Source organism: Condylura cristata, unplaced genomic scaffold (assembly GCF_000260355.1).
Source record: "Condylura cristata isolate star-nosed mole 26May11 unplaced genomic scaffold, ConCri1.0 scaffold00036, whole genome shotgun sequence".
Classification (NCBI taxonomy): Eukaryota; Metazoa; Chordata; class Mammalia; order Eulipotyphla; family Talpidae; genus Condylura; species Condylura cristata.
In genome coordinates, this window is record NW_004567137.1 from 6,444,638 (window position 1) to 6,460,589 (window position 15,952).

At 33.5% G+C, this 15,952-nt stretch overlaps 1 protein-coding gene across 2 annotated transcripts in view; it reads right to left on the bottom strand.

The window, feature by feature from the left end:
• Positions 1–535: 535 nt before the first annotated feature.
• Positions 536–15,952, bottom strand: part of ETNK1 (ethanolamine kinase 1) — a 40,534-nt gene continuing 25,117 nt past the window's right edge. For both annotated transcript variants that reach the window (XM_004693213.2, XM_012732877.1), the window contains 4 exons: positions 13,408–13,491; positions 11,599–11,759; positions 6,461–6,534; positions 536–6,140 (listed from right to left, as the gene is read on the bottom strand). In XM_004693213.2, coding sequence (XP_004693270.1) covers positions 6,068–6,140; positions 6,461–6,534; positions 11,599–11,759; positions 13,408–13,491 — 392 coding nt within the window. In that variant the 3' untranslated portion in view covers positions 536–6,067. The remainder of the gene's footprint in view (positions 6,141–6,460; positions 6,535–11,598; positions 11,760–13,407; positions 13,492–15,952) is intronic.

Consider the following 15,952-nt stretch of genomic DNA (forward strand, 5'->3'; position numbering starts at 1 on the left):
CATTATAAGAAAAACAATTCAAAATTTTGGTTGAAACTCATCCATAGAGAAAAATAGCTTTTCTGCTTGCGACACAACATTTTTAATAGTCTGAGTGAGGCTTGAAAAGCTGCTGTGATGCTAAAGCCACTCAATTTGGGTCACCTCCAGGAAACCATTATCAGTTAACAAAGCCATCTACTTTAACTTGGGCTCATCTAAATAATTTACAAAGCACACATGAGAATATAACAAAAAAAAAAAAAAAAACCAGAGTGAAGATCACCTTCTCCAAAAGTAATCTTTCCAAAGTTGGGGTAGTCCTTTCCCAGGCTTCTCTCTCAAGATCAAATACCATCTTTTTATTTTATTTGCCTGATCAGAGCCATTTCCTAGCTATTCAGACATAAATAAGTCCTGTTACTCATTGCTACTCTGTAAGGCATTTATAATTATGTAAGGTATCTATAATTGTGCAGTCACTTTGAAAGTTTTATTTTTCTACAAAAGAAAAACTACACAAAATGAGCTGAAGTAACAAGATTCATGAGTACACTGCAGTTAGAACCTGACTTTATTGTTACAGCCAATTTTTATTTACAGAATATAAATCTCTTCAAAAAGATACATTCCTTCATTTAATCAATGGTGAAAGGCCTTATTAAACAGAAAATACAGCCTAAACATCACATATTTAAACAGAAATATAAACAGCATCGTTAAATTTATGAACATATAAGCAAAAATGTATTTTTACTTAAGCAGTTACATGAATGAGGCTGTTTTTAATTTTCTTCACTGGCAACCCCATTTTACCCACTAAACAATTTTTACTTAAATTAACAGTAGTAAAAATGTAGAAATTATTTTAAACATGAAAATATGCAACAAAAAAAAAAACAGGAAGTATCTTCATTACCAAACAGATTAACAAGTTCTCAGACACTCAGATACTTTCTGAGGCATATCAAAACACCTACATCAAAGTTGCATTCATTTGAGAGGTATCAATACATTTTCAGTGCTGAGACAATGTGTAGCACTTACAGTATATACAAGAGCAGCATAATACTCTTTCACATTTGATAAACACAAATTTAAGCTTTATGCCACAATTTTCCAATTCAACATACAGTTAACGCAATGACAAATACTCATTTTGCTTTTTTCTTCTGAAACTGAACAACAAAATTGTTTAAGAACATGGAGCAATGCCATGTCTTCTTCCTTATATTAATAATATATTGTGAAATGCAAATACTTCGTATCATAGAAACTTGCCAGCTGTACAAAGGCTCCTAAGTACAGTACAGTTAAAGTTCCCTTTGTGGATTCCACCAATTAATAGTAATTTTAAAGTTAAGTAAAAGGAAATTTCCTCAGATTATTAGACAATTAAAATTTCAGTGTGTCACTACATAAATGGAAGTAACAGAACACCACAATCATGGCAAGTAAATGTTCTGATTTCCTCCAACACTGTTGGGGGTTCTTTTCCAGATCATTACAAGTTTATGTGGATGTCACTGGGTCTCAAAATGTATTTTGAGTTCCTTTATTCAAGTTCCTTTATTAAGAGTTTTGAAATTTAATAGAATAATTTAAATCAGTCAGCTAAGTCCAATCCAGTATGTAATGTTTTGCTATAAATACCTACTAAAAGTTTTGTTACGATGATTAATGATACTATGTCATTAATGGATAAAATGTAAATAAAAATGTCTATGTTTAGGGACTAAGCGTTTTTACAGATCAAGTTTTTCATAACTTGTTATGCTACAGAATTCATAGTGAACACAAATTTTACTTTAACCTGTTATTTGATAACATCAGTAGCATAGTAAGTGCATTCAGTATAGGAAAAAAAGTTTTCAGAACAGAAACCTACCTAAAATCTTGAGTTTAAGATGCAGCAAATACAAAAAGGTATTTTCTATAAGCAATATCATTTTTTTCCCATTCAAGTAGTTGAAATTTTCTGTGCATTTCAAATTATGATCCAGAAATGAAAATTTTTAGGTAAGAACTGTGCTCAGGAAAATCTAATTCATTATGTAATTCCAATTTTCTACTAATGCAAACTCAAGTGTTTTCTTTTAGAGCAACACACTTAACAGACTAAGTTTCAAAGATGGGAAAATTTATTTAAAGTAACTGATACACTTTCCTGTTCAAAGACATCAAACCCAAGACAAAACTAATCACACAAGTGGTATGTTGAGGAAAAAAAATAAAAAGATGGCTCAATATAACATCTTTCTTTTTAAAAAGATTGCCTTAATATGTTAACTAACTTTTCAGAAGCCATCGTAAAATCTCAAGAAAAAATCAAAGCAAATCAATTTTGAAATAAAGCGGCTTTACCACATTCTTGTACTATCCTTTATGTGTAATAATTACAACCACTTGCCTTTTGTGTAAAGTAGTTCAAGTTGCTGCCAATATCAAACTCTCCTCCTAGCATAAAGCACTGTTGACTTTGTCTATCAACTGAATGAGTGATTAATAAAGAGCTTAAGCCTATATCACTTTGGAATGCAATATAAAATGCTTATTAAAAGCAATTTAAAGCAGAAATTCAAACTGACAGTATTCTCATTATGAAAGAATTAAAAACGGTACAGCAGGTTCTGTGTAATGTAAAAAAAGTCTATAATTGTAAAAGTGGAGGTATTTAATGAGTTGAATGTTTCAGGGAGAACTTTTTTCTTTAAATTTGAAAGCTTTAACATTTATGAAGTTAAAGTAAATATTTTTAATTCCGTAAAAATGGAAATACCAGTCATTAAAAGATTACTTATGCTTTTTGTCTTTTTACAATCCCATAGTGAACAACATTAGAGAAACCAACTGAGATATGCTGAAGCATATCTAAGTATAAGCTAAAAGCTATTACTTTTCATATTTTTTGTGAATATGAGACTTAGATTCACATTGAGATTTATAAAATTCCAAGGATTATTTTATAGAAAATGGTTTAACAACCTTGAAAACAGCAAATAATAATATTTCAGAAGTTTATGATCATTGTATTTCTCATCTGCTTTAGCTGGGAACAATGACTGAAGAAACAGAGCTCTAACAGTGTATTAATTTACTGCTTGCAGGAAGTAACTTCAAAAAACTAATGACCAACTAAAGAATGAAGAAAAGTCATATTAGGCACTGAGAGGCTAAATAAATAAGTAGTGACATTAACAAAACCAGATAAGCCCTATTTCCAGTTCCTCTTGTTATCCCACTGTGCAGCCAGGTATGTTGGCTATTTCCAGTCTAAAACCAAAGGGCTGGATCAGGTTATTACCAAAAAAGTTCTACAAAAGGGAACATAATGCAAAACAAAACACGATCTCATATGCAAGATACAATTCACACTAATTACAAATTTTTATTTACACTACTTTATATACATTCCAGGCAGACCTAGTTGATGAGTTTTGTGCTCATAATGATCTCAAATGATCATGTGAACAATATAAATTACTACCACATCTCTTTGATTTCCAGAAAATGGTGATAGCGTGGGATAAGAGGGGGATTAAGTCAAATTACTGGCAGGTAAGATCATAGAAGTAGTAAGGAATAGTGAGAAAAAAAGTTGTGGGATTTTGCTTGTTAAAGCATCCAGGCCACTATGGTCTATTGACTAACAGTGAGCACACATGAATGCCACTTCTTTGACAACCATTTTTATATTTACAAAGTGAGTTCCAACCAGCTGAGTTATTAGGTAAGGCATTCAAGTTCCTTAGCTTAACATAAAAAGGAGACAGACAGCAAGCCACAGCACAATTTTAGAGGGATGTTTTTCCTTCAGAATTCCTTAAATGGTCAATTAAAAGGAAACAACTTTGAATCCTAATGGCTTGCAGCATGATCCCAAAACCTGCACAGCCTCCAACTTCTAGCCAAAGAGTGGGAGAAATATCTTAAATTTCTTATTTTGTTCCCAAGATCTACTGCACACTCCTAGGGCTACACAGAAAGCTTTTATTCCCTTTCACACGCCCCTCTACCTGAATCTTTCTAATCTCTCTGGAACGCTTACAATAGTATCACAGCTAGCAGCAAGCAGTCTACCAGCAATGGCTCAGTGAATTGCTATTCAAAATAGTTGAAAGAATATGGAGTAAAGTAGAAAAATGATCTTTTCTCCTCTAGTTCTCCAGGACATATACTGTTTCACTTTAGAAGTCAGAAAGCCCCCCCCCCCCAAAAAAAAAAAAAAAAGGAAAACGAATACTACATTTCTTCATCACTCTAAGAAAATTTCCCAACCACAGACAAAAATTCCACTAAGAACAGTTTTTCAAGTTCACGCTAACACTATATAAAAGTTATAATTGTTTAATTGGTTCCATTCAGTTAGGCAATAATGTAAAACCCTACCGCTCTACAGTACTATGGTTTATAAAGACAGAAGTGAGCATCTGTAACACTGGGGAGGTAGAACACAAATCCCAGTCTTAGCCTAACACTTACAGATACAGACAAATTTTAATATTCTATTTATGTAACTAGAATTTACCATTTAAAATGGCCTTTAAGTGTTTCTACCTACTTTATTAGCTTTAAACATCTTGATATAATCCAAGTATTTTAAAGCACTTATTTGAGAATTATTAAGTCATTTGGAATAATACATCAGGCTCCCAGAAAGTTTCAGAGGATAAATTTGTAGTTGCATATTCAGAATATGCAGATCCATTAAGCCAACTTTGTACGTGGGCACTTATGTGACCAAAGTGCAAAGCTTGTCAGACTAATTTTCTAAGTTAACCATGACTGCTCAGGTCCACACAGCAGTCTTCAAAATTTGAAGCCTACTTATCTATCCCAAAGATCTAAACTCCCTTCCATATAATTGCCACACTCTCACACCTAAATAAAATTAGAATTCAAGGTAAAGCAAAATCAAGAGAAATCAAAACAGAAGCTCTCCTACCATGAGTATTTCTGCTTAATTCACATTTTTTACATCAAATTTTAAATGTACAAGATCAATGCCCTACATGTTCCTTATTTCTTTTAACCACATCAACATATTTATCTGAAACTACGTGTCAAGTAATCAGCTGATACCATTCTAAAGATATGGAACCTAACTAAAGCATGAAACCAAAATGAAAGGAATGAATCTGGAGAGGTCAAGAATTCGTCTAAATGACATTCTCTTGTTCCCAAGTATCATAAACACCTTTGCTTCAAAACCTAACAATATATCTACTAGCTACCACTTAATACCAAGTGAAACATGGAAAATCTCAATAAACAAAACAAAATTTTTAGTTAGGAACAATCTGATGTCATGAAAATTTAAAATCAAGCTAGTAACTTAAATGACCATATTTAGTATATGAAAACATTATTTAATGCAACTGTTGGTAACATAAAATCATATCTATTCGAGGATTATATGGTAAATATTAATATTTATATACCAGACTATGTAGGGAGGGGGATTTTAATTCTAAGATATATTCCCTAAAAAGAAACTTTTCAATACTCAGTTCAAAAAGATGTACCACTAGCATAAATGGTGAATGTATTTCACCCTCCTAAACAGGTATTTTTCTATGAACATCCTAAGTTATCTATACCAGTGCCTGGCATTTCAAGAGTAAATGATTCATTTTACTTACAGTGCATGAAAATAAAAAGGTTACACTGTATCTAGAATTTACTAAAATTATTCTTATTAAAGTGGAACAAACTTTCTCTGCAACATTCTCATTGTTTACACTCAACAAACTGATGAAACAGATGAATCATTCACCACAAGAACATGTTAAATTTATAATAAATAATTCACATATAACAGATTAAATTATCAAAGAAACAATTAAACTGACATCCTTATACCTTTTTGTAGATTTAACAAATTTCTAATCCACCACATACTGATAGCAGTAGGTATATTCTTGACATCATTCAGTCTATTTAAAAAATAGATTGTGTAGAGGCATAATTCGTAAAGCAAGATAACCAAATTAAGTAACAGAATTTTAACAAATATTGGCTTTTTGGATTTCTTAAGAAAAGATTTACAAGCATTGTTCAGCTACTTGAGAATAATTAAATCTCTTCTTTACTCAGGCACTTTTAATGCAGTAACCTCAGGCTTCATTTTAAAGTATTGGTTAAAACGGACAATTGCATACCTAGTGAGAAAGAGAATAACAAAAGAATTAGTCAAAGCTAAAACACTTAATCCTATTTCCACTCACCACCTAAGATGAATTTTTTACATTTTATGGTTTCAAAGGGCATATTTTTAGTTTATTGCACCACCTACTGGACAATTTTCTAACACTTACGAGCATTTAAAAGATTATGCCAAGTTTCTTCACAGACCAATTAGTAAATGTATGCAATTTTTGTAATATTTGACTGAAAATAATAACTTCAATGTCCCCTATGAGTTATAAATCTTAATCCAAAGAAAGTAAAGACAGACATAACAAGGTAAAATTATACTTACCCAAGGAAATCAAAATCAATAGTGGAGTATTTGGCTTGAATCAAAGCCCACAATCCCCAAAAGAAATGAGAAGCCTAAGAAAGGAAGAAAAAACAAGAATTATGATTAACACTTTTTTTTTTTAAAGATTTATTTATTCGTACAGAACTGGGGTACAGGCCAGAGTTGCGGAGGGTGAGAAGATTCACCAGAGACAGAGTGGGGAGCAGAACAGGCAGATGGACGAAGTACACTGCTAAGGAGAGCAGCGGGCGGGTCAGGAGAGGTCTGCCGCACCATGTGGTCGCCGATCGAACTCATGCGGAAGTGGCTTCAGTTTCTCAGTGCAGTGCTCTAACCCGCTGCCCAGGGAGGGCCCGATTAACACTTTTTTTTTTAAAGATTTATTTATTTACGCATACAGAACTGGGGTACAGGCCAGAGGTGTAGAGGCAGTAAGAGGATTCCCAAGAGACAGAATAGGAGCAGAACAGGCCAACTGACCTAGTACACTGCTTAGGGGAGCAGTGGGCAGGTGAGGAGAGGCCAGTTGTGCCTTGTGATCACCCCTGGGGCCTGGAATTGAACTTGCAATGAAAGGCTGTGGCTAGCTTGCAGTGCAGTGCTGCACCCTGATAACGCATTTATTTTTAAAATAAATATCAAATTGTACATATTTTTTCCCTTTTCATTAACTCCATACACTATATTTGGATGCTTTTTTTTTTTAAGATTTATTTATTTATTCATATAGAACTGGGGTACAGGCCAGAAATGCGGAGGGTGAGAGGATTCACCAGAGACAGAGCGGGGAGCAGAACAGGCAGATCTACGAAGTACACTGCAGCGGGCAGGTCAGGAGAGGTCTGCCGCGCCATGTGGTCACCTCCGGGGCAGGCGGGAATCGAACTCATACAGAAGTGGCTTAAGCTTCTTAGTGCTGTGCTTTAACCCGCTGCGCCACAAAGGAGGGCCCCTTGGATACTTTCTTAATAAAAAATATCTGAAGAGGGCCTCCCTGTGGTGCAGGAGTTAAAGTCTCAGTGCTATCAAGCTATTGCCAGCCTCTAGGGCTTGAGTTTGATTCCAGCCAGCAAGCTGACCATATCCAGCAGCAGACCTCTCCTGTGTCCTTGACTGCTATTCCCCTCAGCAGTGTATTCAGTAGATACACCTGTTCTGCTCTCCACTCTGTCTCTGGTGAATCCTCTCACGTCCCAACCCCCCACACCTCTGGCCTATACCCCAGTTTTTGTACGCATAAATAATAAAATAAATCTTAAAAATAGATATATCTGAAAAGTCACGTGCACTTAATGTAAGTGAAATTAGTTATTATCTAAATATGACCACAGATCACACCAAAAGAATTAATAAATGCTAACTGCTTTATAAAGTAGAGCAATTCCTGAAACCTGTTTTGTGTAGGCAGAGTTCAGCATCAACACTGATAAATGTTGATTGTTATATTTTGAATAATTATAATTGCTAACAAGCTTTCCCACACATTATCAACATCCTGTTTCTTAGTGCAAAAATATAGACAAAAAGGAAAATCCAAATCTTAATAAAGGTAAAGAATGCTCTAGCAGTGACAAATCTCTGAAAACAATTTTTATGGAGCCAATGCTGTAACAGGACTTTCTTATATAAAGGAAAATGGGTCTTAAGACTTGAAGAGAGAAAGATGTATATATATAATTAGGAGCTGTAAAAGAACTGTATGTCTGCACATTATAATTTATTTTCAGTTACACATGATAATGTTTTGAGATATGAATACATTAATAAAACTTTATTTCCCAAGCAATACTATAACTAGAAATGTTATATCTAGGAAAAATATCTTTGAGGTAAGGTTTTTGGTTGTGGTGAACTCACTACAGTGACAACAATCTGTAGGTCTTTGGGTATTTAAAAGAAAAATTGCAAGTAAACCACAATAGTGTACTGAATTAGGAGTTTTGGGAGTTCAATTCTGGGCTACGCCACTAAATCCCGTTATATCTTTTAATAATTAACATATTTTTTGTGTTAAAAGATAAGAGACTATTCACTAGTGCACCTTGATAATATATGTATGTACTGTCTTCTTCATACAAGTGATCAATGAAGTTCCACAAAAAAAAACCCTGTATTTAAGACATATGCACAAGAGGAGGAACTACCAGAGGATGTGGAGAAAAAGGTGCTACTAGGCATAACGGAGTAACCTCTGCAAAACAGACTTGACACGTGGAGCGCACAGAAAGCACTGCGATCTGCTGGATTTGAAGTGAGGAGTAAGACAGAATTTATACTGTCATTTGCATTTCATTCTGTAGGTCACAGGGAGCCATAAAGTAAGAAAGTGACACAATCAGATCCATGAATTAGATTCTAGTTATCACAAAGATCATTTTTAAAATGTATGGTATGAACTAAAGACTAAAAATTTGGCAGCAGAGACCACAAAAGGTAAGAGATTAAGGCCTTAACATAAGAATCATAAAATTAAGGAGAAGAGGTTGGAATCAAAAAATTTTAGGAGCCAGGAGTTAAGAGAATTTAAAAATAGGAAATAAACATGAGAATGAAGAGGAACACAGGAAATTCTGGTTTCAAAATACGCCAACAGATTTTTTAATTAAGTTAATACAACAGGATAAAGAATAAATTATGTGATAGCTGGCAGGATGCACAAAATAAAATTCAAGCTTGGACATAATGTGATCAAAAACTGTTAGGACAGAATGGACTAATGAGTCAGAATGGATCTGGAGCTCAAAACAGGAGAAATTCAACTTGAAGTCATTAACAGAAAAATGCCAGGTAAACTGGTTAGATTTAAAAAAACAAAACAAAACTATAAAACATCTTAAAAAGATGGTACATCAAAAGGAGTGTTGATAATCTTAGTAACTAGGACTCAGTGAGCCATGTATGAGAATTCAGCTAAGTTTACTACATCCTTACTTCCGAAGACAACAATAACTGCTGATGTAAGAAAGTAACCTATACCTCAGAAGAAAAAGGACAAACACAAACAGCATGAACAGAATTAAATAAAAGGAATTCAAGTCCAAGCTAGTTTGATGTAAATAGTTTCTGATGGAATAGTATCAGAATCTTAAAAGTATGAAAAATTATCATTTAGACATAATTCAAAAATGAATTTGCAAATTCTGAGGGACATACCTAAGTGAGGAAAAAGTTACCTCAAGTTTTATGTTTATGCTTCTTCTGTAAGGCCTTTTACTCAATGTATGCCATCAGATAAATTCCTTTTTAATTAAGTTAAATATCTTTTAGAGATCAGGTTAATAAATTCTCCCCTATTTCTAATTTGATAGAAAAATTAAATAGGACAGGTGTTGAATTTCATTACAAATTTATTTTGTACACTTTATTTGCACTCCTAAACTGTTAAGTACTCCGAAGGAATGCACTTTGTCACCACCATGTACATATCCCACAACAAAGGTGTTAAACAACAAAAATTTACGAGAGCTCAAGTTAGCTCTTAAAGAGTAAATAATGGGATTGTGGACTAAGAATTTATAAGCTATGTGGGCATTATGTAGAAACTAATCAATTCAATCCTTGAAAATAATTTAACTTCTTAAATGAGTATATGGAAAAGCCACAAATTAGAACCACCATAATATTCCTCACATAAAAGCAGGCGTTGGCTAAAGAGAAGCAGTAGGTTGATTCTGAACTTTATTAATGACCTCATGGGGGAAAAATACCTACATTCTCTGCTTAAAGATTATGCTTAAGAATAAATAGAAACAGCAGGCATCCTAGGATCAGCTGGAGAGCATGCCACTAAAATAACCAACAGCTATACTGAAAATAGGTATCAGAACAGCAGGTAAAGTCACATTTTAGCATACCCTCCTACCTGAGGTGTTCTGAATGGCTCTGGGAAAATAATGCTCTTAAGACTATGGAAAAAGCGGCCCCCCTCCTTGATGGCACACAGATTAAAGCACAGTGCTGTGAAGCTAGCCACAGCAGCTTTAGCACGGATCCCCATCCCCATCAGGGGAGGTGACCCACAACAAATAGCAGACTTCTCCTGTCTCACCCGCTGTTCCCCTCAGCAGTGCACTTCATGGATCTGCCTGTTCTGCTCCCCACTCTGTCTCTGGTGAAGCCTCTCATGGCACCTGAACCTCTGGCCTGTACCCCAATTCTGTATGCATGAAGAAACAAATCTTAAACAAAAAAAAAGACTCTGGAAAAAGTATAGCCACAAGTTACAAATAGAGTCTGTCTGTAAGGACTGTATAGCAAATATTAACCCTGTCTACTGTACAGAATCATAGAATTAAAATTAAAAAGAAATAAAGTAATTTCAACATTGCACTCATACTTAGCTAAAAGCTTATTCTTAAGAAGCTCAATGAATTTTAAGAACTTAATAAACCTAGAGTAAGGAGTAGATCTTAAAAATAATATTAATGAAGTACTGAAAGGTAAGACACACTGAAAATAACTATCAAAAGAAGGTTAAAAAGACAAAATACTGGGCCTCCCTGGTGGTGCAAGAGGCTAATTCTCAGAATTATGAAGCAATCAGCAGCCACTGCAAAGTAAGTTCGATCCCAGGCCAGGGAACTAACCCACGTGTCCAGGTAAGACCTCTCCTGTCTCACCTGCTGCTCCCCCACCTGTGCTGCTCCCTACTCTTATATGCATAAATAAACAAATCTTTAAAAAGAAAACAAAAAAGACAAAATACTGTGTGGTCATGAAAACATAATTCTAGTGATTCTTTCGATGTATTTTTATCAGGCTAACATTAAGATTTGGTGATTAAGTCTTGTGGAAAATCTCATTTCCAGTAAATCTATCCTTTATTATGTTTTTCTTAATGTAAAGACAACAGATACTAAAAACAACTGCCTCACAAAATGATCCTAACTTGAATTAGAATCCATTCATTAAATAGTTACTGAACACCCACCATGTGTTCATCACTATTGTGGAGACTAGGGGTGGAATAGGCAATGAAGCAAAATCTTTGTACACAAAAGTACTATAAGAGGGGAATTATAAATAATCATCTTCTTTCATTAGCTTAAAAAATTCACAAAATTCAAAAAGGGAAACTTTTAAAAGATGATGAAAATTTGGAAACTTTTAAAATTAAAGATTTACTACAAACTTACCAATGCAAACTGGTTGACTTGAATGAAGAGTACCTCTACCTCCTTTTCAGAAACTTCAGTCCCAAAGCCCTTATATTCTTTGTAAGCTTCAAGGTAAGAACGCAGCCACTGACCCTGGAGCTCTCTATCTGGATAGAGACTGTAGTCTACATCACTCACACCTAAATGGGAAAAATGCAGACTTTACCACAGCTTAACACCACCTACTATGTTTTGGCTGAAATACTGGTTAAGTAAATGACATTTATTAAACTAATAAAACAATCATAATGTATTCCAACTTAAAAACTACTCTAAAGTACTACTAATCACCATAATCAATTCTCATTGCTTCAACTAAAATGTGAAGCTTGAGCCATCACCCTCAGAAGTTTCAAATCTTCCTTTTAACAAGCATCCAGGTGTTTGACAAGCTAGGTAGAGAGCATTTCTTAGAACTGTGGCTCTAAAGTTTTTCTGATACTATTCAATGACAAGCAGTTTATTTTAAAGCAGTGTATTTTATATATAAATCTCACACACACAATTGACACTAAATTTCACAAAGCAATCTTTATCCTCACTACACCTTTCAATTCTGGTATTTTCTTTATTTGCCATTCCTTGCTTTAAAACAATTCCCCAATAAACTTGACTTAATGATCTGCAGCTTGAAAACTCTTATACCCAAAGTATAAAGTTCATACTCTTTTGCCTACCACTCAGGGTTCTTCAAAAGTTGATCAAGCCTATGCCGCTGGTGTTAAAACCTCTGTCTTACATAAATTTTATACCCTATAAAAAGAAGTATACTCACCTTGAAGTGTTCTTACCCCTTCCTGCAATGCCCTTCCTTCTCTTCAATCAATCTGCACATCTAAATTCTACCTAACTTTCAAGTTTTAGCTCAATTTTTTTCTCCACAAAATCAAATTAGATCACTGGCGCTTCTTCCTCTTTCACACTCAAAGCAGTAACCATCCAGATTATTAATAAAGTAATACTCATTATATGTTTAGCTGCTTTCCCTTGCTAGAAATATGTGAGAAGCTGTGCAGCACATATACGGGGACATGGTATGTATATGATAAATTTGGGTAAAGGCAAATAACTGGAAATACATAAATTAAAAATTTTCTGACTTCCCCCCCATCTGGTAATCACAGAGTGTATACAAATACAAATTCAGCAATGAAAAATTCCTATCAGATATAAATCATCCAGGAGAATTTCCTAATCTTTAGGGCATTTCATGTTTCTAAATATAATCAAGACATATTTTTGCTTTAATTCTGCTTACATTAAATCAAACTAAAACATTCATAATTGATATTAGATTCATTTTCAAGGACAAAAATAACCAGCTTTTATTATTATTTGGCTAATTATAATAATTTGGCTAATTATTAATAGCCAAAGGGAGAATAGGGGAATCTTAAGTTTATTTAATTTAACTCAAAGCCCAAGTTATGCAATGGAAACGCAAAAGCTTTTAAATAACAACAGTTTCAAAGCTTAGTTCTCTGTAGTCTTCTGGGTCCTCTGTGAGCTACTTACCTCCCCTGCAAAGTGGAAATATGACCTAATTTACATTGTAGTTACAGGGGAAAATATGAAGCAAAATTTATAAGGCATCTAGTACTATGTCAAGGTCGTAAAAGAAACTATAATCATTATTCCTCTCTTATTCTCCTTAAGAAAATTAAGAATGAAGTCACCTCCTCTTCTCCCTACAGAACTTTTTTTTAAAAACCTTGGTCTTCTTTACAGAAAAAAAAGCTATTCTAAAGGTATTTCAGTCATATATGTTATTCCGCCTCTAGGTTTTACCTGCAAATTCATTGAAATGATTTCCAATATCATATGCCAGGTAGTTGTAGCCAGAATATTCATAATCAATGAACTGTACATCACCTATGTGAGACACAAAAACAAAGACATAAGAAATCATATATAAGAGTAGAAAATCCCTATGCTATTTGTAATTAAATAGCTTCCAATATTTCGTCTCATTGTACGTGCTTGGTTACATGCACTTCTGAGACAATGCAGGGTAAGGCTGTGAATTTTATGGCAATGAGCTTTACAAAATTCAAATTATTTATCTTGGTCAACAGCTTCTTTGTGAACACTAATGTCAACTATATTAGACAAAAGTCAAAAAAATAGTCATTCTCCAACTTCAAACAAAAATAAAATGTTTTTCACCACATGGGGGCATCAGTTACTTAAAAATTCAAGCTTAATTAGAAATGAAAACTCACCCTTGTAAATTGTTAACAATCTAAGCAACTTTAACAAAAAAATTAATTTGTGATATTCCAACAAAAAACTGATAAACTAATCTACATATGGAAATCAAATGCAAACTTTGAAAGCCTTTAATTTTGTAAACTTTACAGTTACCTATAACAATATCTGCCGATCAATTTAATAAAACCCTTAAGAGTCTATACTTCCCTGGCATACTACACAACTAAAGTTTCTAACAGCAGACCTAAGCAGCGCATGGGTGGTGGTTTTATCTTTAAAGAGATTTAATTTTTTAAATCTCTTTAATTTTTTTATATAAGCTATTCTAAATTACTGTTCAATATATATGCATATTTCAGTACAATTATCTGAAGATAATGCTGTTCAAGGGACATGCTACTGTTAGGAACTCTTCATTTTTGAGTACTGAGTATTACAGTGCATTTGGATCCACAGAGACAGAGCTCCTATTTCTTTAAAAAGAGACAAGAGAAAGAAAGATGAAACAGTTAGAAATGTTTTTTAAAATTTTTAAGTGGGTCACTGTCAACACCAGGGATCACAAACTCAAAGGCTTACAGAGGCAAGCATAAAATGGATACAGAGCAGAGATGGCTGCAAGAATAGCTTCTAAGCTGCCTATATTGAGAAAATGCATCATAGCATATGCTTAATTACATCATGTTTTAAACATGAAGCTGAGATGAAAAAAAAACAAACTCCTGGCCTATACACATGGCATTTCCCAAATAAAAAAGCTTTTGGACTATAAAGTCTTGATATAGATTACATGTTTAATTTGGGGATGGATATAAGTCATATTCAAACTCAGGAAAAAATGCAATTATGTAACAAGTGTGATGATGTGATGGTAAATGGAGTATTTTACATAAAAACAAAAAAACTTTAAATGTACTTTCACTTAAAAGTTATTCTAAACTCTTATAAAAATACTCAAGTCTAGAGTAAAATGAAAATCATCAAAACCCAGTTATCAACCTTTATGCATGCTGATATAATAATAAATGTAAGGTTTTTACAGTATTGCTGACTATAATAAATCACAATTCAACCACCACACCACAAGTATCATATGCTTAAATTCACAAAAATCTATCCCACAGAAAGTCTAAAGTTAACCCCAAATCACATTAGTGAGCTGTAGAGTGGGAGACAAGACATAGTTTAACAAATTACTTTATTAAAGTGCAGAATGGGAAGTCAGAACATGTTTTAAATAAAATATTTTTTCTAGGTACTATTCCAAATGAAGGTGAAGACCACCTCATGACAAAATACTTTGCAGTCATGAAAACAAGATTTCATTCCCAAATAGTATTTAATGACTAGGGAAATTATGTTATATGAAAAAAGACACAAAATAATAAATGTAGTGATCCAATTTAGCATATTCTCAGAGGGTGAAAATATATATATATACACACACATATATAATATATGGGGAAGGGAGAAAAGATGAATAGAAATAAACTAAAAATGTTTCAACTGGTTTCATTACAGGTGATAGACAAGTGCCCTTTTTGCCTTATATTTTTCTATAAGGAATATAGCCTTATATTTTAAAAATTCTTTACAATACGAATTACTTTTAGGAGGAGAAAAGATAGTTTTAAAAGATCAAGATGTCTCAAAATACAACTGTCAAGAAATAAGAGACTAATAATAAGCATGATAATGTGGGATACAGCTATTCACCTGTCCTTTAAGAATTCAGGATTCAAGACGACTTACCAAACTGCACAACTGAGCCAACCAAATAACTTTATTATTTGAAAAATTGTAGCTGTTGATTGCTATAGCTCTTTAAGCACAAATTCTTGTAGAGCTCATATTAACTGTTACATGCCAATAAAAATACACAGCCCAGTCCTGAAGTGTACTTTTGCCACATAAACAAAAGTTTCAATTCCAGTTTTCAAAATTATATTTAGAATTTGGCAAATATAGTTAAAATGGCAGGTAAAACATGCCTGCTTGCATAATAAATACAATTTAAATAAAGCATAGGTTATTTTAACAAAAGTTAAAATCTGTTTCAGTATAAAAATTTTAGCAAGGCTTTTGTAGTAGCATTAATTCATTAAAACTAGCCTTTATCTTT